General features: G+C 37.6%; 1 protein-coding gene across 4 annotated transcripts in view; it reads right to left on the bottom strand.

The window, feature by feature from the left end:
- KHDRBS2 (KH RNA binding domain containing, signal transduction associated 2) overlaps window positions 1-26,788 on the bottom strand; it is a 324,004-nt gene that overhangs the window by 91,213 nt on the left and 206,003 nt on the right. For all 4 annotated transcript variants that reach the window (XR_004060582.1, XR_004060581.1, XR_004060583.1 and 1 more), the window contains exons 5-6: window positions 22,165-22,292; window positions 19,476-19,671 (exon numbers count right to left, since the gene is read on the bottom strand). Coding sequence is in view for 1 of the 4 variants with exons in the window: in XM_030944729.1 (XP_030800589.1) it covers window positions 19,476-19,671; window positions 22,165-22,292 (324 nt within the window). In the remaining 3 variants the exon portion in view is untranslated. The remainder of the gene's footprint in view (window positions 1-19,475; window positions 19,672-22,164; window positions 22,293-26,788) is intronic.

Raw genomic sequence — 26,788 nt, 5'->3', positions numbered from 1 at the left:
GACATGTATTATCTGTTATGAATGACCGACCAGTCTTGTTCAGCCACGAATATGTCTCAGCACAAGTACAGATGGCCAGTTCTGCCCTGTGGTTAAGCTAAGGGAACAACCTTGGGACAAACTGCTGGACATTGCAGACAACTGAAGAAGAGCACACAGTTACTCCTGACCTGTCCTAGACTGACAAGGCAACAATGCAAGAAGATACTACCAAAAACCAAGCAGAATGAAAGGGGAGAATCCGATACAATGATAAAATCCCCCTTCTTCAGGTAGATTCTCCAGCATGTTAAGTCCTTTGGTGCCCACTGGATTTTATTTGGAATTGAAAGGATCAGGTCTTTCTGCGTCTGAAGTTTCTTATTTTGCTATACTCCCAACGTCTTCTCTCATGCTCTCCTCCACTCCACTACTCTCATTCGCTTTTCTCCTCTTTATGAGTAATCCTTTTCTCTCAGCCCAAGCTAAGCAGGGTTTATTGCTTTGTTCTCATTCTCTCAGCCAGGATTTTAATCTGTTTCACTGAGTCATGTTATTCCACTGCTCCAAGTACTTCTGTCTTTCCTTAGACTGCATTCTTCTATTTCAACACCATCTTTACATTTTTCTTTGAAAATTCGAGTTTGCTGTCCTTGCCTGCTTTCATCACCTGCTCCCTCTATCTTTTTTTTATTGCTTCTTCACATCTCTTTTCCCTTTTTGCTACAAGTTTCATTGAGGTTCTTCTTGGTTTCTAATCAGATTTAGTACACTTGTACCAATTCAAATCCAAAATAAAAAAGCTGGTCCACTGCTTACTCAAGATGTATTCCAGCAATTTCCTTTTAGATGCTAGAAAATTGTACAATCTGGAGGTTTATTTTATTCTTGGCAATTCTCTTTGAAAGCACTTTAATTATCAGTGAATGTATAATTTGCATGGATGCAAAAACACTCTGAGATAGTCTTGCAACTGTTCCCTTCCTGGAATATCTGTTTGCTACAGTTTTAGGAAACAGAATAATTCTCAGGATAAAACAGTTCTGACTCGCAAGCTGGAAAGAGTATCACTCTCAGCATATGTCATTGCTTGCTAGATACAAATACTGCTCTTGTGAAACTAATCTGATGCACTGCATCTGTAAATTTTTTTTCCATTCCATTACACTGCAGAAAAGTTTATGCAATCTAATGTGATTTGAAACAACTGCATGATAAGTCTGTATGGAATACTAAGTGTTTTGGGAGCAAGTGTTTCTCATATAAATGACCTTTATAATATAAATAAAATATCTTTGCCAGTATTAGAGAAACACGCTAAAATGACCAACAAACAACCACCCCCCTTTTTTTGCCTACAGTTTTCCTTTTAATAACTCATATAGTGGGCTGTTGGGGTATTGACTGAAATATGAGGAGGCTTAAGTCTGGGGCAAACCCTGAAGATTCTGGCATCCCAAATCTGAATTCTGATTTCTACTCTCCGCTGAAGATTTCACTCATAAGATCTAACCCCAAATTCTCAATATATTCTTTAAAATTTTAAGCACTATTTTCATTGGTCCCTTCCTTCAATTTGTTTTCTACTTTATTATGTAATTTAAACTACAGATATGCCTTTTAAGTAAATGGAAATGGATCTGTTGTACAGATTAAAGATGGCTTTTCCATTATGTTTCTACTGCTAGTGAGTGTATATTTGTGTGTTTTCATACAGAAAAGGATGCAGTTTTGCATCTAGCTGTGGTGCACCTGGGGAAAGGCCATTTGTTGAATAACTCTGGTGTTGAGATTAACCTACATCAATCCTTTCATTTCAGTGCAAGAAGAAAAAATTCTACAGGAACATTCTGTTGAAATTAGAATAATTATTAATTCACAAGACCTAGCTTTCCTTACTAATGAATTTATTGGTAATCAGACTTTCTGAAACAAAAAAAAAATCTTCTGCTCAATTTAGATTTAAGATATGTGAAATTCAGAGGACAGGGAGTGTTATCTTGTATTCAAGCAAAATCACCATTTAAAATATGGGAATAAAGCAACTTTGTGCCTGGTCTTTGACAAACAGATTCCTTTAAGAGACTGTTTGTTAAAGTTAGCTCCTAAGAGACCTAAAAATCATGTATGTGAATTGGATTTGTGTGTTGCAAGATTTTTGGCTCTTGATTGTACCAACTTTTCAACCAAATATCCTTCCAGAAAGAATTCCTTAAGGACTGGACCCAGATACATATCAACAGCAGTGAGCTTTCACCTACTCCTTCCACTTCCAGACCCTGGTCCACACTTTCTTAGCAGGTACGTGTCTTAGTCCAGGCTTTGCTTTTTGATGACTTGATAAATAATGCATGGTAACTACAATGCTAATTCTATGGGTTTGGGTAGGTAATTAAGAGAATTCAAAATGAGAGGTCTCTGTATTTTGGCTATTTTTCTCTTTATTGTAATCTCCTTTGAAACCAACAGCTATTTTTAGAATCTCTTACATATGTGCTGAAAAAGGCTCATCTGGCAAGATGAATGTGCTTTTTAATCCCACATTCACTGTGACAGTGATGACACACTGCCTACAAACTGCAGCTTGCAGACATAACTCAGGCATTCGGAAGAGACCTCTGCATCATATATCTTGTATTCCAGTTCTCAAAGCTTAGGTCAAAGATACCAAAAATGAGATATGCTGAAAGAGGTACCATCTATAAATTGGAGTAGAATGCTTCTGGTTGGCAACAGAGAAGATGGAACAAAAATATGAAGAATAGAAAACATGGTGTTGGAGCGTGACTCAATTTTCTGTCTCACTCTCATCATGAAATGGCTTTTTAGCAAAGTCAGCAGTATCAAGAATAAATCCAGGTCCAGAAGATCAAAAGGTTCAGCATCCAGATAGTAGTGTGTTGCACGAATCAGCAATATCTATGGGGGATGACTACAAGAAAAGCAACCCTTGTATTTTTTCTGTCAGAAATCTATGATGAAGGAAAGGTTGCATGGCAGCAGTAAGGCTGCAAAGAAAAATACCAAGAGCATAGTTCTCACTTTCTGTTTTACCTTTTTTTTTTAATGTATATTACAGATAAAAATGGATTGTTATCCACATTGCGGCTACTTGTCCCAAAAAAAGAAAATCCATGCAGTTAACATGAACACATTTTTAAAATAGTCAGGCATTATGCTAATAACTTTAATGTGCAGAGTATATGACTCACAGAAAGTGCAGGTGTGCAGGAAGCACCCCGATGATCAGACAATATTAGGACAAGTTGCTAACAGAGACATGAATATATTTTCATTTCATTCCCACCCACTTCAAGGGCAACAACTTTCACTAAAAACCCACCTTTCTCAAAATGCGAAGTTCAACAGAATTTATTTTTCTGTAAGAACTTCTTGTGGCTTGGTTAAAGACAATTACAAACATGCCTGATACTTTCACACATCCTGTTCATAGACATCAGTATATCTGAATAGGTCTAGTTGAGAACTTCATAGTTTCTGAGCTTCCCCACCTATGTATTCACTGTACATCTAAACAGGGTGAGAGAACAGGCCTGAAAACCAGAATAAAATGCCATAATGGGGCGTATCTGCACCACTGGTTCTTAGCAAAATCTGATTAGTGCCACATGCAGTATCAAAGTCCTCATTCCTCTGCACATATTAGATCTCTCCTCTCTAGAGAGAACCTTGAAGCTGCTGATTTTCTTATTCCAAATGCTGACTGGACTGAAAATTTTCAAAAACCTACTGATCAGAGGCTGTCTGAAAACTTCCATTATCAGAAAGAACTGAACTCTTCATGAGGAATTAAAGCTTTGCACCTTCTAGCATCAACACACAATTATGTCGTGACTTTCATGCAGGGTCTGGTAGTGCTCTGTAAACCACAAGTTTACAGTTCCTGTTCCTGAGACAGAACCTCCTCAGGGACCAGCCAGAGAGGATGGAGTGAGCTTCAGTATGAAGCTTTCACAATCCAATTTTCTTTCCCTCTTACTGCAGTCAAAACTTACTAATTTCTTTAAACCTAGACAAGTTCTAACTCAGATACACATAGTTTAAATTATGTTCATCCTTAACAGAACAAAGGACTTTTATCTAAAAGAATCAGGCTCATTTAATATGGGTAATTATGGTGCTCAGTCCCCATGCTGATGACATTAAGGACCAATATAACACTAGAAAAAATTCCTACACACAATGGAAACTCATTCAGAGAACAATGTGTGTTCATGTCTCATAGTTGTAAACTAGCTAAATAACTTTGGAATCTTAGATAAACACAAATAAAAAATAATCATAGCACTTCACAACTGAAGATAGTTGGAACTCTCTAGTTTCCAATATCTTAGTAAAAAATATTGTGAACATTTTAACATCTCAATAAATAACTTAGATACAACATCTCATGTATTTTCCAAGCTCTTTATGGACATTTTTCAGTTCCTATTTACCGTGAAAAGGGTCTGATACATTATTTCAGTCTAGATTAGTACCTACAGTTCTTATAATTTCTAGTTCAATAGGATTATTAGTCTTTCACCTAAAGCAAGACATTCCAAACAACAACACCTGTAATTTTTAAGCAAAGAAATTTCAGTCACGTTTTGAAATGACCATCACTGCGAGACTGGCTCAGTTATCTCCAAGGGATGACTTTATAGCTTTGAGAACTGACAGATTGTTATGTCCTGAAATTCATGCAGGGAATGGTATTGTGGCTGTAAATCACAAGGGCAACTCAGAGAGTGGCCAGAACCTCTGGAATAATCTTTACATTCCTGTTTTGCTCAATAAGCCTCTTAGTTGAAAAACTACCCATGATGAGTTTTTTTCTCCAGGACTGGTAAAGAATAGCTCCTGTGTCATTGACAGCTGCTTAATTAAATTTAAACAAGGCTTTTTGTTAGGCATTCATCTGTACTTGTACTCTTCCAAGGACTATAAAGGGCAAGAAACTCAAATCCAAAGTCAATTTGACTTTCGTGATTTGCTTTAAGGCATATTTATATCTAAACTGCTAATCTAAAATCCTGGAAGCAACTGTATCAATTAAAATAAATAAATCAAGTTCAATAAATCCATAGCTGGATTGGACTAACATTTCAGCAATTATTCAATATTCTGCTTTGTCTGACAGAGATACCCTGCCCTTGTTGACTGAGTCTACTCAAAAATCTTGTTGAAAGAGCAGGTTGCACCACAGTCCTAGGACAAGTCCTTTTCTGCTTGGCACACATTGAAATATTACTTTGAAGTTTACAGCTTCTATTGCAGCCTCAGCCTATGTGCAGTGAAAGAGATCCCCCTTCTCTTGACCCTCAGGTACCCACCAGAGTAACATCAGGAACATTTTGGAGCTTCATCCCACGGTCTTTCTAATTCCATCCTCAGAAAAAATGTGTCTGCTTCACAGTAACTTCTTACTGATTGCATCAGGTTTGAAAACTGTTACTGCTACTCACAGATTTCTTAAGATTTTTAAGCTTATTGCTGAGAAGAATAAGATGACATATCAACATTCTTGATCATTTGCTGGGTGGCCCACCTAGGAGTATCTCAGAGTACCAAAGCCTGCTTCAGCCCTCCCAGCAGTAATTTTCTTGGAAATAGCTAGAAAGAAATACAACTGTTCTCACTTTTCTCATTTTTTTTTTCAGAATAGCCACTTTGGATTAGCAGTGATTCATCTACGGATTTTTTGCCTTATTACATTGTTTACACTTCTGAACTCCACTCAGGAGATGAAATCAGGCTTACACGACTACCTGCCAATATACAATATCCTTATCTCGAAGAGTCAAACAGATAGTATATATAAATACAGTCTTAAGCACTCTGATGATTAAACAACAATCCAGTGAATCCTGCTGATTTTCTTAATTTAGTGCTCAGTTTCTTTACCTCTATATTCTCTTCCTCTCAGTGGATGAAGTAGGCTACAGCAACATTTTCTCTCTTTTCGGAATATTTTACAATGACTTTCTGAATTTTTTTCCCTTAATAAGGAAAATATAAAGCAATCTTAAAATTATAGGCCACATCAGGCAGATGTCAAGAAATAAATAAGCATTACATTCATAATGCTTTGAACTTAGAATCAAACTATATGCTTAGATTTTTTTATTTTATTTTTCTAAGAAGGTCAACAAATCTAAGGACAGTTCAAGAATACAACCTACAGTAATGAAACTTACAGCGTAAAATTAACCAGTACTTGCAGAAGAGCTAAAGTGTTCTTTACAAAACAAATTATTACATCATCATTTTGAGATAATGGAAAATACATGAAAAATTCTTAAAGGCAATTTCCTCCCCAAAATAATGTCCTAGTTTTATGTCATAGCTACTCAACACCTAAGTCATACAAATTTGTACACTCATACTACTGTGGCAACACGGATACAAAGCTCAAAAGGAAATTGTTCAATGAGATTTTCCCCCATATAGGGAGGGAAAAGCCTCATGTTACTTAAGATGGGAAGTTTATTTTAAGAGCTTTCAGCTTTCATTAATTATTTCTGCTCTACAGAATGTTAAAGAGTTTCTCAGACTTTATTCAGTGACCTGTTTGCTTATCCTCAAATATTCTGATCAAGAATGGATGAGCTGGCATTTTCTAAACAGAGTGGAAACTTAGTTCTTTGTACCAATTCCCTTCCTCCAACACAAACAACAAATGACTATGTACTCTGTACACAACTACTGAGGTCCAGAGGAAAGAAAGTAGAGCCTTTAAAAAAGTAGGGCCTTTCTTTCAAAACTGAATTTTATCTCAACATCCACATTCAGTCAAGGACTGTCAAAACAGTATTGCCTCTTTGCCACAGTGTAGTATACCTTCCTCTTAGAAAGGTCATAGATTTGCCAAAACAGATTAGTAGGATTTTTTTTAAAGCTAAAATAATTTTTCCCCCTTCCCTGTAAGTTTTCTACAAAATGAACAGCATATAAAAATAATCTAAGTTATTTAGAATTTAAATCCTCTGTTCAGAAGTAATTTAAGGACTTAGAAGCCTGCTTCGTGTGCAAATGTTGTGTCATTTAGGATCTTTTTTGGATCCAGGATCAAATTTTCTGAATCCTGGATAAACAAAGGAAACATACAGGAATTGGTGACATCCAAGATTAATATACTTTCTTGACAAATATACAGGAAAACGTAGAGAATTCAGAAAGGTACCCACAGTGCTGTACTGCTTAGTACCCTTTAGTTGTCCTTTTGGAAAGGATGACAGCAGAACATTGAATGACTCTTGATCCTCTCCACTTAGGTGCCCTTGTTTGGTTCACAGGAACACAAGTCCTGCCCCCAGAACTGAGCCTGCTGTAGTGGACAGGTGGGCACATTACTTCTGTAGGCATTCTGCAAGAGCTTGAATCTTTAAAACAGAATCTAGAAGACTGGAATAAAGGTAGTCCCTTCACTTTTGTTTTTTTTTTAATCCAGGATTTAATTCATCCAATATGTGAGACACTGACTTGCAGTTTTTCCTCTACTTCATTCCTGATGCTCCCAACTTAAGTGGATACTCCTGGACTGCAAAGTATTTCTGCCCAAGGAGAACACTCTCACTCCCCTTGACACTGCACTGTTGATGGAAACAGAAACAATTCACGTAATGAAAGGGCTGTCAAGCATTGCAGTGGGCTGCTCAGGGAAGTGCCAAAGTCAGTGTCCCTGAAAGTGTTCAAGAAACAGCTGATCATGGCACTCAGTGCTATGATTTCATTGACCAGGTGGTGTTTGGTCAAAGATTGCATTTGATGACCTTGAAGGTCTTCTCCAACCTTAATGATTCTATGATTCTAAGCACTGATTCAGCCATACAGTTCCTGGCTACAGCTACCAATGTAGTAACCTCACTTGTAAATATACATCACAACTATAGACAACAACACTATGCAAATAAAAGACACACTCTTGCATGGGAGATTTTTTTATCCTTCGAAAATAACAATTGGAACCCGAGTGAAATGAATAAAACTCTATGAAAATTAACTTTTTTCCCCTGCTTTTGCTGTGTTTAGCACACACAAGCCACTTTTGTTGCTTTTACAAAAATGGTGACATGTAATAGGCACCTCAAAAGTAATAAATTAGAAAAGCTCCAAATGGCTTTTTGGATTTATTTGTTTAGGGTGTTTGCATGAAAGGTGGCCTTGCAAGAAAGGAAAATGGCTGTTCAAGGAAAGTGAAAAATGACCAAAGTTTTGCTGCTTCTAATTTATTTGATAGATGCACTCAGGCTCAACAACTGCATTTCAGTGATTCTGTGGTTTTTTCTTATTTTTATTTTTCTCATTCTCTGAGCTGCAGTGTCCACACCTAAATTTGGCAAAATTTAACTAGTAATGAAACAGAGATCCCTTCTGCATCTCCTTTACAGCCTGATTTACATAAACTTGATTTACCTGCATTTGTTTATGATATTTTTCTTTATTTCCATATCATCTGTTAAGTGGTGCAGTTGTGTCAAAATACTTGCCAATCCCAATTTCCAAAACTAATTTTCGTTTATAAACACTTATTATTTCATTGTTATTTATAGCTAAATACAACTAAAATAACCCATTAAGCTTTTGCATATATGAACAATTTTGTTCAGAAAAACAAAGCAAACCAAGACTAATTCTGAATCTTTTTTTTGCAAACAGGTAAGGCAAAGGAAATTATCTATTCTTAAAATACAATTTGTATCAAAAGAAAGAAGCATGCATCTTAATTCTGCATGTCAGTTAAATTGTGCAAACACTGTTTGTCCAAAAAGTAAAATGATTGATGGCAACTGGTTGCTAAAATAGAAAGAAATACAGTTTGAATTCCAATGTATTTTCTTTTAAATACATTATTTTTTTCAGAAAACTTCCTGCTGCAGCATGTGTGAGCATTGGTACACATATGAAAAGTCCTAATAAAGAGAAATTCATGGGCTACATTACATTGTAGTGATCCACCTTGAGTAAAATGGTGAAGCATGAGACTTGGACAATTTATTTTTACAGTACCCAAATATGCACTGTTCAAATGTATATCTGCTTGTTTTACAGTTTAGTCCTCAGAAAGATTAGTAAGCAGTGTACATGATGTGATTTTTTGAGGTTTTCTGGGTAGAAAAAGGAAAGAACTGAGAAAAGGAACTGGGAAAAGTAGTGTGATTCTAATACCTAGTAAAAGAAACTAAAGTATGAAGATAAATATTAAAATACTTCAGTATAGTACATTATTTTATATATTTGCCCTAAATAAGACTCACTTTGCTATATCTGGTTGTTTGATTTTTTTCTTTTCACTTCACCTTTCTAAAAATTTGGATGTCAGAAGCTGCAAGGCTGAACAGTTAGAGACAATTATGAGGGACTCGAAAATCCAAATAAAAGATATCACAATATGGAGTTTCTAAACTTTAGGCTTCTGTGTTCCCATTTAGACTTAAATAATTTGTATCTGACAGAGACTGGGTAATCAAAAGAATTCATGTTAGTATATTATCTAATGGTTTATTAATATCTTCATTACAGAACCTCACTAACTGACGCAGAAAGAGTTGGAGGATAGTATGAACACCAAAGCTACAACTCAAGCACCTTTTCAGGAACTTATACATAATGTCATGTACTTACACAGATATACTGATTTTAAGAAATATTTAAATGTGGTTTGATGTTATTGCACGAAGTAGTACAGGGTCATGCTTGGGTCCCTGTATTCTTATGATCCTGCTATATAAGAAGCATTTATTTATATAATCTCACTGAATAAAGCCCCACTGCACTCTATGATTTCAAACGTGGCACTCCACAAATTTTTACACCATAACAAGAGCTACAAAACAACAATAGGTATCTATGAGTAACAGCACTTACAGTGATTGTAAAAGCTATTAAAATGCACGCAACCATAATTTCGTAATGAAAAAAACAGGCCTGTATGGAGAAAGAACATTTTTCATCTCTAGTCTTTTACTTTACTGTCCCGGAGCTTTTATAATCCATCTCCCTTTTCTAGTGATTGCTGCACTCTCTAAGAGTCCTATAGCTGAAACTCAAGGTACTGTGTTTCATAACAAAATCAATTCTCACAATGTTTTTGCTGCAGTTTTAAGAGGTACACTAAGTCTGCACCTTTGAGAAAATATAACTAATTAAATTGTTTAAAAAATGAGAATGTTTGAGAACTTCAATGGTCTACCCATATGACAGAGGTATTTCTATGAATATTCCAGTCACTTTAATACCATCATTGCTAAACAAGAGTGTCCTTTATCCAGTCCATCTGATTGCACAAGTCAAACTACTCTTTTAACTCACTCCTTTAGGACATTGGCTAGTATTTTTTTTCTTCCTATATTTACATTTTTTCCCCAAATTGTATTGTTACAAAAGAAGATAAATGCTTTAATTTTTATGTCTCTGAACCTTCAGACTGATTCCTTATGTAGTTCCTCATGCATGTTGCTTGCTGTAGAGGAGCTCTGTGCAGCATCAAGTTGTTATAAACAGATGAACTGTAAGAAATGGACCATATTTTTCTGTGATGTAGCTACAGATGATATATATATATATATATATACACACATATATCTGCATCTCACATGATGCTGCTGGGGAAGAAGCTGCAGGGTAATCAGCAGATATCCTGAGTTCTAGGCACAGCTTTAGTCAGGTTTGTCTATAACAATATCCACTCAGCGTATATACATACATTCCTAGGTCTATGAGAATAAAAGCTCATATATATAGTTGAGCCTTCCTTAAATACCCAGAAAGAACAGGCACATTGCTGGGGAGGTGTTGTTGTGCCAATCCATGAGATAATTCATCCAGCACAAACCTTTTTCTTCCTATATATAACTGAAATTCAGAGCTGCAAATGCAACAAATACAATAAGGGAAAAAGGATACAGGCATGCAAGGCTTCTGTTTGGGCCTTTAATTTTATCAGATACATTTCTTATTCTTCCATTTTCCTGAGTAAGCAATAAGTGTATGGATATAGGCAACTGGCTAAAAGACCCATTAATCAGTGAATGAAACTGAACTGTGGTCTGTAATATTTTTATTTTAAGTGCAATTGCTAAATATGTATCTCTACAGTTTTATGCAGAAGGATTTTTTGAAAGATGACAATATCACAGATGTATCAAACAGAATAACAGATGAACTCTGATGAAAGCTCTAACAACAGGAAGTGGTTTTTAAATACATGGCCCTAAAATTCCAGTAAAACTCAAATACTGTTTTGGAACAACCATGTAAGTTTTCAATTAACATGAAACAGTCCCTAAACTGTGCATTTTACTACATTAATCAAGCTCAAATTTTAGCTATAATGCAAACTCTTCATAAATAATACACAAACTAAAAGTTCTCTGTCATCTGTACATGGAGTCTATTGATATAAAGAGCACTCTGTATATCTACTTTACTAAGAAGTCACTGATCTAATTCACCAAAGGCTAGACTGAAAAGCACAAGAACAACAGGCATGCTGGAGGCAATGTTGGTGTGCTAATGTTAAGTGCCATGGTGTCTCACTCTCCAGAGCCCTTCCTGCAAACACAGCTCAAAGCTTCTGTAGCTGTCTGGCACAGCTGAAGTCTCTGCACTTACTGAGTGCAGAGATGTCTGTCTCCCTGGAAACTGATGAACCTTGAAGTCCAAAATTGTTCAGCTTTTTAGTACCTCAGTGGCCTACAGCTGGTTAAGTAACTTTGAGAATTGAAAGAAAAAACCCAAGGCTTCCTTCTAACTGAGCTGAATTCACATAGCAACTGAACTCTCAATAAGTCTAATTAATTTAAACTTGTCCCAAGTCTTGAAGAGCAATTCTTTAAGTTTGTATAAGTTTGTCAAAAAAAACCCGAAAAACCTATTTTTTGCTTTACAGTCTGTTGGGAAAGGATAACATGGGTGGAAACACAGTCGACTGATAATGTTTAGCCTGCAAATGGCTGTAGAGTTATTTTGTACCAATCTAGACTGTTCTCCATCAAATAAATAACCGAGTGACAAGTTGTGACTGAGCTAAGTGACAGCAGATAAGTATTTTTGGTAACAGGCTCCTAAACAATCACATTGTTAATGATCAAATGGTGCATTGCATGGTGCAGATAAATTTGGCTCTGTGAATAACACTGCATGTATTTTTTAATGCAGGATTTTATGAATACAATTGCATACACTATGAATATTTAAGGACCATATGCAGGCTGGATCATCAATTGAGAGATGCCCTTCACTGAGATCTCTATATAACAAATATAAATATTTATTACATTGTACTTGTAATAACATCATTTATAATACTAAAACATGTACAGCTGCATCAGCATTTTCTTTTATATTCTGTCTAGCACAGAAAATAATTCTCATCTCAAAACTTGGTAACTAATGTCAAGGAGAGAATTATTTCTGCCAAGTAAGGACAGCATGAAGGGGATGACAGAAGAACTTATCCTCCACAAAAAATATTTCTGCAACATTAATAAACAGACATAAGAGTTTCATGTATTTTATTAGTGAAGTCTGTTGAATAACTATGATTAAGACAATAAAATCAAAACAAATAAATTCAAATCAAGAAAATAATATAATTTATTTAGACCACAGTATCAATATGTGAGAAATTCACAGCAGGGATGAGTCTGAAAGCAGTATTCACTTTAGTACTGCACTGCTCTCAGGATATTCTTCTGCTCTCATGAGGCAAGCCTTATTTACTCAGTCTAAAATCTCTACAAATAAGATACAAACTTCAGTTTGCACAGCTAAGCAAAAAAGTCTAGACCTGCAGGTTCCCAGACACTAAAGATTTAGTGCTGACTGTGGATTCTGCTCTTAGAAAAACATAAAAAACTTGCCATTACTTTAACTCTGTATTTATGTTGCTGGATTTTTTCACAATAAATATATTTATACTTTTCAAGGACAATATTATCCAAAATCTGAATAAATCCACTACACCTTCATCTCACAGCATCCTTCTAAACCTCAGTAGGGTCCTTCAGATAATATAAATATTATCCTGTTTATCGCTTTTGTACTAAAAAGAAAATTTGATTTTTCAAGTCACAACAGATACAAGCTGAATAGAGCTTAGCACTTTTTCCAAGCACCTTGGGCATAAATAGGTAATCAATCATATTTAATCAATATGTTGTTCAGCCATGCAGATTCCCACGTCTATAATTCCAGCGTTATTCAAATGATCTTTAGTCTCAGTACATTCTTCATTGATTTTTTTTCTCATCCAGAAAAGGCATAGAAATAGATAAGTGCTACATCTTAAAACTTGGAAATACCAGTTTAGAAAACAAAAAGAAAAAGAAAGTAACCCCTGTTACCTATTTTTATATCCAATATGTTTCACTATTTTAAGGTTTGGAACAACCTTAGAAGTCTTCTTACTTGTCCAGGCCTCACTCTCATTGACAATATCCTACTTATAGTGATTATAGGAATGGGCTTCAAAAACATAAATTGCTTACTTTAACATATTTATTATAGCAGTAGCACAGGAGAAAACATGCCATGAATAGGAAGTTTAGGTCTTTATATGGTTTCCATCTACATCCAGGAATGGCAGACAGAATGGATTTAAAAGCACTAAGAATTCCCATTTAAATTATTAAGCAAAGTCTCCGCAATTGCAATTTTGTGGATTGCAGGTACATGTAAATGTTGATTATTCTTTTTAAAATCTAAAAGCGTGACAAAATGCCTCTTATTGTTAGTCTTTTCATTGTCTACGTTGGCACTGAATAAGCATGAGCATAGCTGTTTCAGTTTGAAAACTATTGAAAAATGTAAATAACTCATTGATCTTTGAATAAACAGTTGAATGTGGCATTTGCTTTTGTATTAAATAATTTGAAATGAGAGGAAAAACCGCATGACGTTAAAAGCACAATCTATCTTATTGTGTGGTTGTTTTCCAGTGACTTTGTAAAAGCACTGCTCTCCACTTATTTCAGAAGATAACAAGAATCTGTGCCTGGCTGGTTTGATCAGTGAACTGAGAGGTGAGAGAGAATATTTGCATTTAAAATTGCTCTTTAATCTGGCTGTCCTAGACCTAAGAGCTGTTACAGATTCACAGTGTCTTGACAGACCGGCCTATTCCTTGAAAACAAATTATATATTTGTTTGTAAAAGCAAGAAGCTTATCTAAGTATTCATATTATGATGAGTGGCTTTCTGTGCAAAATTCCTCTTTTTTATCCAAGAGTGAAAATGCAAGTGGAGGTAAAATACAAAAGCAATGTGTATTTTAGTCCCAAATGTATTCCATTTTGGTAATTCTTTCCATCTGGTGTAAGGAACAAGTGGTAAGTCACTTCAAAACTCACATCAGACCTCTTAGCAAGGCTCACCATAGCTTCTAAAAATGTAAAGAAAAATATCACTGGACAGTTCATTACTAGCTTTTGATTCAGAAGGAAAAAAAATACAGATCCAGAGTCAACTGCCCTCCAAAACAGGATCAGAAACCAACAGTAGTTTTGGCTTAGATTTGGATTAAGCACCCTTCTAATATTTAGCTTTAATTTCGAGTGGAAAAGTCTGGATGCTCAGATCAAAATATACTGTGCAGAACACTGCCTTTGCCCAGTCAAGTTGCCCCATCCTACAAGTGTTGAAGGTCAGGCTGGATGAGGATTTGAGCAACCTGGTCTAGAAACCCCCATGGCAGGGCGCTTGGAACTAGATGATCTGTAAGACCTTCCCACTCAAGCTGTTCTACTATTTGATGATTCTATTATTTATTGCCTCAATAGTAGCAGACCTACTCAAGTACTCTTCACTTCTGTATAAATCATTAAACTCAATCTACCATGCCTATTGCCTATTTCACAAGTTGCCAACAAGACCTTAGCCTTTAGAGGACCCTCAGGTCCTCCTCCCCAGAGCTGCTTTGCAGCAGGTCAGCCCTCATTCTGTGCTAGTGCCTGGCGTTATTCTTCCTCAGGTGCAGGACCCTGTATTTGTCTCTGTTGAAATTCAGACAGTTCTTCTCTGCCCATCTCTCCAGCTTGTCAAGGTCCCTCTGAAGGGCTGCACAGCCCTCTGGAGTATCAGTCACCCCTCCCAGCTTTGTGTCACCAGTGAACTTGCTGAGGCGGCCCCTGCTCCTTCATCCAAGTCACTGATGAATACCTTAAACAATACCGGGCTCAGTATTGAACCTTGGCAGACACCACTGGTGACAGGCCTCCAGCTAGACCCTGTGACACTGATCACAACCCCTGGGATCTGCCATTCAGCCAGTTTGGCTATTGGGTTTGTGTGGCCAGCTTTTGGTAGTGGGAGAGGGGGCTACAGGGGGAGCTTCTGTGAGAAGATGCCAGAAGACTTTCCCATGTTCATTGGACCCAAAGACAGCCTGCTCCAGGACAGAACCAGCACTGGCAAAGGCTGGGCCAACCAGAGTTGACAGTAACACCTCTGTGATAACATATTTAAAAAGAAGAAGAAAAAAAAAGCAGGCCATGTAATTGTGGGCAGAGAAGAGTGGGGTGAGAGTATGTGAGAGGAACAGCTCTGCAGACTCCAAGGTGAGTGCAGAAGGGGGGGCAGGAGGTGCTCCAGGTGTCAGAACTGAGCCCTGGTGCAGCCCATGGTGAGGCAGCTGTGTCCCTGCAGCCCATGGAGGGCAATGGGGATGCAGAGATCCACCTGCAGCCCAGGGAGGAGCCCCACACTGAAGCAGGTGGGTGCCTGAGAGGAGGCTGTGACCCCATGGGAGGCCTGTGCTGGAGCAGGCTCCTGGAGGGAATCTGCAGACCTGTGGAGAGAGGAGCCCATGCTGGAGCAGGTGAAGAACTCTTTTCTCTGAGCAGCAGCAGAAATAACCTGTGATGAACTGACTGTAACCCCCATCCCCTGTCTCCCTGCACCTGGGGAGGGGGAAGAGCTGGGAAGGAGATGGGGGCTTGGGAGGGGAGATGTTTTTTAGGTCTTATTTTGCTTCTCATTATCCTGGTCTGATTTTGTTGGTAATAAATTCAATTAACATACCCAAATGAGTCTGTTTTTCCCTTGATAGTATCACTCACTTTGGTGAGTGATTTCTCTCCTGGTTTTCATCTCATCTCATAAATCTTTCATTATATTTTCTCTCCCCTGTCCAGTTGTGGAGAAGAGTGATAGAGATGCTTTTGTGGATGTCTTGCATCCAGTCAGTGCCAACCCACTACAACTATCCTGTCTCAACCTGTTAGCGTTCGGAAACGTATAATCACATAGGCAATTATATGTAGGTGCTTTATTAAGAGCTCTGGAAATCAGGGGTGTTTTCACCTCGAATCTGATTTCGCCCATACATTCGAGAGGAACAGGTTTTTATATTCTATCGTTACATAACTTCCATGTTAATTATTAAACTTATATTGTTCTATTGTATACATAGATTTCAGCTAAACATAGCCCCCTTAAGTTCCCAACGTAGTTTCTCATGATTCTTCCTGTGATTATATAATAATTATATTTAATTACTAAACAATCATCACATCTAACAATTATATCATTTATCATACCGCTTACGCAGGTGCACTGATCTGAGAAAACACAAAGCCTAACATTTTCAGGATCTATCTTTAGCATTTTCCAGGGTCCCATTATCAAACCCAACAGTTTTCTCACTTTTACACTTCTTCGTCTCTCCCTGACCTTGCCAGGGACGTGAGCACCTGCGTGTGGCTGCAGTTAAAGCACAACACCAGGTCACAAACCCTCTTGATACCAAAAGCTGCATGGCAGCTGCCAGTTACACTCTCCATCCAGATTCACACCCAATAAACTGCTTTTAAAGTGAAGAAAGTCCACAAAGTAACTACTTTCTCTTTGCATGTATTTTCTAATGTTAGTACCTCCTCTTCCTGTGGCTAAGAAGTTCCTCTAAGATACCATCTAGGCTGCAGTCAATATAAAGCAAGTTTCAAAGGCAAGTAAGGAAAAAGGCATGAGGTGAATCACTCCTCCTTCCTGCTCCAGCCCTCTTTTCTGATTGTTGAATGTTTTTCTGAATGTTTTTCCCTCTGGCTAGGTCTGACATTCAAAATGTTGGACATGAATATATTCACCACAATGACAGGACTTTACTTTTCTTGAGACATCTGTTTTTATGAATTCTCAGAAAGGCCATCAGGAAACCTCAAAATATTTACACAGTGGATAATCCAAACTTTTAAATGCTTTTTTATCCAAACCGATTTGAACAGTTAGAAGTTTCAAGGTCAAACAGTCAATACAATCTCTGATTAGTAGTGCTCAGCAAATGGCTAAAGATTTTTTTTTCAGGAAATGCTGTCTAAACATTTTTAAAAAATCTGTTGTAGCCATTTGATTCTATTTCTTGAATTCACTTTCAGATCAGCATTCAAGTTACTACATTTCATTAGAGCAAACAAAAATACAGGATATGGATACTCACAATCAATGACAATGCATTCATTTGTACCGCTAATCAAACCAATGGTGCTTGCAAATAGTAGGAAAAAAATGGTGTGAAATACTGTAATCAAAAATGAAAAATATAACCTCATAAGGAAATTCTAATACACTTTTGGGTTTCTTAGAAGCAGGAAAAAAAAGTAAATTGGATAAATTATTCATTATAAATTAGTTTTTCATCTGTAGGATTAAGGAGGAAAGAACAACAGTTATACATGACATTTGCTGCAGGCCCACAAATAGATTCACTTGCTTTTAGTGTCCAGCCAAGTATCTGATTTATTATATGGTTTATTTGGGAAGAAAAACTGTGTTGATTACTTTCCGCAAAATAAAAATATTTTCTCTAAAACATCATTTTCAATATTATATGCAGATATGTTACAGTGAACTTTTCCTTCTACCAGCAGAGCATCATCATTATCTCAGCCCATAAGATACCAAAATTATTTATATTGAACTTACAAACTTCCATAAAATAACAAGAAATTTTCATTGGAAACTGGTGCATGATAGCAAGCTCACATGTTCCTAGTTGTGGAATATAGATGTTGAAAGGACACAGGAGATGGAAGATCTCCAAAACATGAATTTTGACCTATAAGGCAGCACTTCTTTTTTGCTGCTATTTAAGAAGAGGGAAAAACCCACAAACACATATGTTTGTTTTTATTGGACTAATGTATCACAAATTAAACTGGCTATTTTAATTGCATCTATGTTTTGTGCTCCTGAGAGTGCAGGCATTTCAATAATATGGGGAACGGGCTGAATGCCTTCCTAACCTGGATAACCCAGCTGCCTTACCTTCTCTCTCATTTTGCTTTTCATACATTTACCATCCAGAAAAAGTGCAAGAGATGCTCCCTAGGTGATGCTTAATACTCAAGGACATTTACTAGTACTGTAAATGAAAAAAGAAATTACTTCAATTATAATCCTGACTTTACATTACAAAGGCTCTGTATCTGCACAGAAAAGAAGGTCTCATACATTTTGATAATAACAGACAATAATGCACTGTCAAGGAAGTGTATACTTATGAAATTCCATTTCTTAGCAGGACTTTTAGCTTATTAATTAATGGAAACTGTGTTGAAGTAAATAATAGAGGAGCGACTTCCCCCTTCTTAAGGGGGGGAAAAAAGTTGTGATTCTTAGAATTAACACAATGTGCATCCCTGATTTGAAGTGGCCATGACACTACAAATACACACGGCTGAGTGAAACTTTAACAACAAAAAAATAATTTCTGATTAATTTTCCTTTCTTCTGTTCTAGGAAGACTATTAATTGAATAAAAGTGCATCTTTCCCTGGTGGTGGTAGGATTAGGGAGTAAATTGGATTTTCATCTTACTCTTGGACTTGCCATAGCCGGAAAAATTCAGACATTACATTTGATAGCATTTTCTTCTCTATTTGGATATCTGTTGTTATGGTGATAGTTCCAGGAGGAAACATTAATGAGGATTACTTGAAAGCTTTGATGTGTATAGCACAATTATTTTTAACACCTCATAAGAAAAGGTGACAGTCAGTTAGTACTGCTCCTGGCTAGAGATGAATCATTGTATCAGCTTTCATGAAAACTACCTGAATTTCTATTTGTTATGTATCTGTAACATAGTGTTGAATACAAATATGCAATAAAAAGGATTTGAAACAACAGCATGCCTTCCCCCCCTCCTCATTTTCTCACAAAGGATATAAGCTGCTATTCTTAGGAACTTGGTTACAGTAAAAACTGACTTGAAGTACACAATATAAATTTTACAATATCTGTATTGCTCTTTTGTGACACCCCAAGAACTATCCAGTATGAGCTCTCATATCCATAAGCAAGCTGTGAACAAATCTCCAAACCCACATCACTGAGCACAGGTCTGCAGACACACTGCATCATCCAGACTGTCGTTCACCTGCAGGGAAAAGCGTTAGAGACAGAGGAGCTTTCGGCCTGGACTATTCCATCTCGGAAGGGCTCCATGTCCATGACAGAGCTTGGCTCACACCTTGTGAGCGAGGGCATTTACTTACATAGTCCTCGTAGGGCTCGTGCGCGGGCGGCGGGGGCGGTCTGTACCCCGGCACGGACGGGGCGCCCCTGGCTCGAGGCGTGGGGACGCCCCTGGCCACGGGCGGCACAGGGAGCGCTCCGCGCGTCACCGGCGCTCCTCGGGGCGCTTGGGCACCTCGTCCAGGCAGCGGCGGGGGAACGGCACCCCCACGGCCCCTGCGGGGAGCAGAAAGGAATGGTCACTCTGCTGTGTACAACGAGGGAGGACATGCCCCATTCTAAAGGCTCTCACGTTTTTACTACTATTTAAAGCATCATGTAACTCTGAGGTTTTGGCAGCTACAATGTCAAGCACTTTTAGGCAATATCTCAGGCAGAACTCATATTATGGAAAGGCATTATTTTTAAACTACCCAGTGCCTTTTGCACCTGATCCTCTTGTTGCTCGTACTAATAAAATTCTGAATCATTGCAATTCACAGGGTTGCAGAATTAGTCCAAAGCAGTTCTAGAAGATGAAGAAAATGAGGAAGCTCGTCTGTTGTTCTCAAACTATTTTACAAGAGCAGTCATCACTATCATTTTCATGCTTATTGGTGGGTGAGAGAATGGATTGGCAGAAGATATTGCAGGACAGCAGAAACTGTCAAGGCAAAGGAGAGGAAGAATATAAAAGAAGAGGAATAACTTTTCTTCCTGTCTAATTTAGTTCAGCACAAAGGATTGGTAGTGTGGGATTCTACCTTCCCCCACCGCAAAGAAAGAACAGACCATATAGACAAGCATGGAAAGAGGTTTAACATCCTCCTGGCTATTTATGCTATATCTCCCTTGCTGTACAAATTAGTAAGTCAGAAGAAGCTGTTACTGCTTAAAAATACTTGTATCTATACCATATGATGAAATAGAAGGGGGATAAATCAGGCTAGCAGTCTGTGAGTTTTGCTTCAGAGAAATATGCTCCTGGGTGTGCAGTCTTTTTGGAAGACTGTGAATGCCAGGTATAACAACCCTGCATGACACCCAGATCCACAACTGTGAATGGAACTCAGGTCTCCTGTAGCAGTAGGAACTGTGGCTTGTTCCCTGCTGAGACAACCAAACCCATTGGATTAGCTTGTGATGTTTGTTACTTTACTTACAAGTTTCAGTAACAGACTTTAGACTTGCAGAATCAGTGAATGGTTTGTGTTGGAAGGGACCTTCAGAGATCCTCTAGTCAAAACCCCATGCCTTGGGCAGGGACAACTTTCACTAGATCTAATTGTGAAAGATATGTCCAACTCGACCTTGAACACTTCCAGTGATTGGGCACGCACAACTTTTTCCAGTGTTTCTTCCCTATGTCCAACCTCTTTTCACTTAAGACTAGCAAAAAGTCTCTCTCTTTCTTATTAGCCCTCTTTATACATGGAATGGCTGCAATGAGGTATCCCAGGGGCCCTCTCTTCTCCAGGCTGAATAACTCAGCTCTCTCAGCCTGACTTCGTAAAGGAGAGGTGCTCCAGACCTCTGACCATTTTTTGGTCTTCCTCTGGACTTGCTTCAACAGGTTTTTTCAATATTCTCCTGGGATTTTTGACTGGAAAAAAGGGAAGGCATCCATGATCGTAGGATCTGTGCAACTGATTAAATCATTTAGGCATTTTGCAGGAATTAGAGGCCAGAACTCCACCAGTTATGCTTTGAACCCAATTTAAAATCTGCTAGTTTGTTGCAGTGACATTCTGAAAAAATATTATTAAGTCAAGCTGTTCAGAGATCATGAATGTAAGGAAGACTGAGCCCACACACTATTTGAGTAGAAGATGGTGATGAATGCCAACTGCAAAAAATTCTGTGTAAGCGCATCATACAACCAATTAAAAAGCTCATGTAGGAACAACTGATGGTAAACAAGATAGACGGCCTCAGGGAAAAACCTCAGAGGTCATAGGAAAGATCAGCCCATTCAATTACTGAACAACTCCTTGGTCAGCATAACATAAGGTACCCCCATATCCTATTTCTTCCAAAAAAAGTCAATATTTTAGGACTCATCTTGAAATTACCTCTATGGAGAGAAGATTGGAAGCAGCTAGGTAGCTTAGATACTTGAGGCAATGAAGTTCTTAAGGGTTCACCGGGAAAAACAAGCCTGAGAGAATGTTCTAAGATTTTACACTGGCCTTAATAATAAGCAGAGATATATGTTATTTAGATATGAAAAATGCTTGGGCACATTCACACCCCAATGTTTTTAGATTATGCCAATCAAATTCACTTAAAACTAATAACCCATCAACACATAACATATAATGAAGTTTATATATATAGGTATATTTGTATATACACACAGTATAGCTGTACTATGTATAAAAAGTAATTACTTGACAAATAAAGTTCCATCTAAATTATGAGGCCTTCTCTGACTACACTATTATTTTGACCAAATATTTTATGCTACTGACCATACTGCCTTAGTAGTAGCATAAAAGTACTCTTAGAAATATCCTTTTCCTGTCTTCATAATCTGCTCTCATTTGTTGTCACTCACTGAGCTCTGTGACCTATAGATCAGAAAATCTGGAACAATATAGACCACACTGGTTATCAGAAGATAAATGTTTTGGTTTACTGATGGTTTACTGACCAGGATATGTATGTAACTGTCTTTTATTTTATTTTATTTTTTTAACTTTTATTATGTCATAGCTCAGGTTACCACACCTTGAAGGAGCTGCAGGTGGCACACGGATCCCTCTTCCTCGAATGCCCCGTCCACGTGATGAATCCTCAGAACCATTCAAATATGAAAGCTCTCTCAGCTGCTCCTGGCGAATTTCATCATTATAATCCTGAAATGCAAAAGGTGAAACTTCCTGAAATTTTGTATGTTGGCTGAGCTGGCAAACCACCCAAACCAGAAATTCTGTGGACAGTATTTTGGTGAATTGTTCTGTATTACCACTGGTATGCTGAAAAATTGTACAAGTGGGAGTGGACAACTGCCTATAATATATGGACAGAAAAATGTATATATATCTGGGTAGTGAAGGTGGTCATAAAGAGCATGAACATGCAAAAAAAAACCCGCAAAAGGCATAGAAGACATAAACACAGAGAAATGTATCTGTATGCAAAATGCAGATGGACTTTGACATACAAAAGGTATTAATTTCAATCGACTTGTAATTAGACCAAAAAAGGTGTTTTATAATGTTTTTTTGGTTTTTTTTTTTGCAAACTTCCCTGGCTACCTTTGTGCACCTAAAATACAAATTCAACCTTATTTTGAACATTAGCATGACTGGATGATTTAATTCAATACCAATTAGCATTACAGAACATAGAATTCACTTATTTTGTATATCCTAAAACAGTCAAGTAACAAAGCTATGTTTACTATAAAAAATTATTAAATGAAATAAAATAGGCCCAATATAAGTCAACAGGGTATTGACTTCATCACTGCAATTTCTGTTGGCTCAGTAAACAGAACACCAGATAAACTCACTGATACAAAATAGAATCGCAGACTCATAAAAGGGTTTGAGTTGGAAGGGACCTTAAAGATCTAATGCCAAGCCTCCTGACATGGACACTGTGTTAACTTCCTCTTCACTGGAATGCATGATTGGGTGAGGTGATCCTTGAATATTAACTATGTCTATCGGGCCCCTCTGCCTTCCAGGGCTCTGTCCTACTGCACTCCACTGAGCAGTTCCCTGGAGAGAGCAAAGTCTGCTCTCCTGAAGTCCAGGCCAGACCTTGCTGTGCACTCTCCTCCCTGCCCTAAGGCTCTTGAACTCCATCACTCCATGTTCACTGCAGTCCAGGCTCGCCTTGAGCTTCACCTTCCCCACGAGCCCCTCCCTGTTGGTGAGAACAAAGTCCAGCATAGAGCATCTCCCCAATGGCTTCCCTAGCACCAGGAGAAGGGAGTTATCCTCGATGTATTCCAGGAACGCACTTGCCCTGCTGTGTTTTCCCTCCAACAGATCTTGTGGACATTGAAGACCCCATGAGGACCAGTGCTTGTGAACCTGAAGCTGCTCTTTTCTGTCTATAGAGGGTCTCATCCACTATAATACATAATAATGGACATGTTTACTTGCTTTATGTTTGTCCAAATTCCTCTGTCAGAAATTCCTTTTTTCTTTTTAGCTTCCTTCCAGTTACCCAGCTTTTTATGGGCTGATCACTGTACTGAAAATCTGCTGCAGCAGCCAGCTCACTGGCAGCACAGCTGTGTGATAGCTAATTATTGTTTCAAACCAGAAAGATTATTGAATTTCAGCTCTTTTGTCCTTCCATCCCTCCACAAGCAACTGCCATTGACTGTCATGTAAGGACCTGAAAATGCATTATAAGTGCCACCTCTTTCAGACAAGATGAAGACAAAGCAAATGGTGAGTTTGAACTGAGGCCTTGCTTGTTCCTTCTCTCACCTAAGGAGGTCCAGGAAATCTGTTTAAAGATATGATCCTGATCCTGCTGTGTGTTCTAAGAGTGTAGGCCCGGTCACAATTTCCTTTCTAAATTCTAGAGAGTGTAGCTGGAGAAAAATCTATTACTGAAATTCAGAAAAGAACCCTATTTATACATATATAAATATGTAGTGTGTGTATTTACATGTATAAATAATATAGTGTGTGATAATTGCAGCATAATCATAATTTAAAATAAAATCATCAAATGTATTAGGCAAATCCTGAATTTGATAATAGAATAGATAATGGCTTTCATTTCATACCATCCCCAAATCTTTTTGAACAGTTTTCTATCCTTCTAACATTAATAATTATAAACCAAATAGATCTTCTAAGTCAATGTGTTCTGTAAAATACAGAGGGAAAAACAAAATCAGTGAGATCACATTTACAGCAATTGTTGGAACAGGTACCATCCACTGTGCCCTCTTAATATCATCTGTTATTCATACTGGCTTTACAAGGATTAGGACTTCAAACTTGCTAATTGAGTTTATCCTCCAGATTCCACACTGGTACTGACACCAAACTTCATTAATAATGAAGGTACTTTTTGTAAGAGGAAAATGTAGGAGGGGGAAAAAAAAAGGACCTGCAAGGGACAGAAATTGGAATTTCTGTGTTGCTGCTTTAACCCTTCTCTTTTGGAATATTGCTGCATAAGTGAATTCTACTAGAAATTGCCTCAAAGAAACTATTATTCCCTCAGGTAAAAATATAATTTAAAATATTAGTATTGACAAAACAGAAAATACAAATCGAATTTATAATGTACAATAAGATCTGCAAAACTTCACCATTCTGTTATGCAATGCCCTTAGTGTTTGTGTGCAGGTTCTTTGCTGCACAATCAGTTAAGAAACAGTGTATTTTGAAATGACAAGGTAAAGACAGCAAAGTACTCCCAAAGGAAGATGCTGGGACAGGTCTCTTGAAAGAGAATGATTTTATTAAAAATACAACTCTATATAGATAATTTATCTTACAGGCTCCTTAAAAAGCATAATAAGGATCATTAATTTCTAAACATGAAACCTGAAATTTTCAGCATAAATTCTCATTTTGCCTCTTCCCTTAAACAGAAACATAACACAATTAATCTTTCATAGCTGCTACAAGTATAGCTAGAGTCAGGGTATCTATCCTGATGAATATTTAATTGCATCAGAGTTCAGAGCCCAGGACGTGAGCAAAATTATGCTGCTGATGTTTCATATATACCTAGTCTCAAGAAAGAGCACATGATGTTTCAAGGTATACCTATACTGAACAAAGTACAAGGAAGTAGCTACACACTACAGCAGTATATTTTGTTTCAGGAAAAAAACCTGAAAAACAACCTCCTTTTTATGTTAAAATAAGCTCATGAAAAATGTCCTGTACTTCATAGCTTTTCTTATAGCTTTCTAATAGTCTATTCTTACAGATGATAATCTACATTGACCTATATATTTTGCTCTTGTTTATATCCCTAAAGACATTACTACCTCTAAGGAGCTTTTTCATTTGCAGCTGGTAAGGAGGCTGCAACTGACTTGAATCATGGTGGTCAGTGTTTACTAGCTGTGAGCTAACCACCCATGGCCATGACTATTCACCTAAACACACATCTTGACTTTAGAAATGTGAAGGATTTTCAACATCAGCAAAATCATAGCATCCAGGGCTACCATAAATTGCCATGTTTATGTAAATGCCTAAAAAACCAAATTACATGTTTAGATAAAACATTCAGTAGTCCAGAAAACATCAGCATATTTACCCCAAATTACCACAACTACATTTATTAATGAAGGTTTGGAGTGATTAATTAGGTTGGTTGCCTTGAATGTTGTAGGAACAAAGGAAACCCATGTGCAGGTTTTCCACAGGAAATCAGAGTCTGGCTGGTGGCAGCTCACCCATGGGCCCTTCTGGAAGCACTGACAGGAGATGCAGCAAAGAAGGGAAAGCACATAAGCTGCTAGAGAACTCAGTAAACCATTTTGGCAAGAAAAAAGCAAAGTACAATGCAAGTTGCAAAACCTGATCTGAATTAACAAGAACATGTAGTGACAAGGGAAGAGAGTTAATATAGAAATCAAAGGCACAGAAGGACCAAAAGGATTTGGGGAATACGTATCTATCATTAGCATAACAAAGGCTCATAGAAGTCAAGGATAAATCAATCCTTAAAGGACTGTGATCTCCTGTCCTGATGTACTCTGCCCATTTAAGTTCTATTATAATTCTATTAATAAATATCATTACTCTTATCTGTGACAGCTGAATTTCCTTCTTACCAGATAGTTAGGGGAAAAGTAATTTAGGTTACATTCAAACAACCTTAAAAATGCAGAGTTATACATGTCAAATCTAAAATGATAATCACAATATTTCACACTGACAATTCTGAAGCATGAATAAGGCACTCTTTCACTCCCACACATGTAATATCCTCTGAAGCTCTGTGTTGCCAGCACAGAGCACCACATTCCCAGACATATGTTTGCCCATCCTGCCACACTCTCTTCCTGTGCTCAGGGAGCAGAAAGAGAACAGGAGATGGATTTGGACTCCTGCAGCATTTCTGCATCCTGCCCAGCTCCTTGCATCAGCAAAAGAATTCCAGGGCTCTGTGTATTTGCACAGATTCACTGAAGCTAGACAATCTCCCCTAAATTCTGCTGGTGCTGCCTTGGGGCTATTTGCAGGCAGCTTAAATTCCAATTAGGCTAAAATTTCCATTGAGTACATGCTTCAGAAAACTCACAGCCAGAAAATGGAGCACAGAAGACACAGTGAAATTTAGGTGGCGTTAGGTGATGGGAATATAGCCCTTTTGTTTGGTTTGGTTTTAGATACATTCTAATTTTAGACAC

This window comes from Camarhynchus parvulus, chromosome 3, assembly GCF_901933205.1.
Source record: "Camarhynchus parvulus chromosome 3, STF_HiC, whole genome shotgun sequence".
Lineage (NCBI taxonomy): Eukaryota > Metazoa > Chordata > Aves > Passeriformes > Thraupidae > Camarhynchus > Camarhynchus parvulus.
This window is presented reverse-complemented; position numbering and strand designations above follow the sequence as displayed.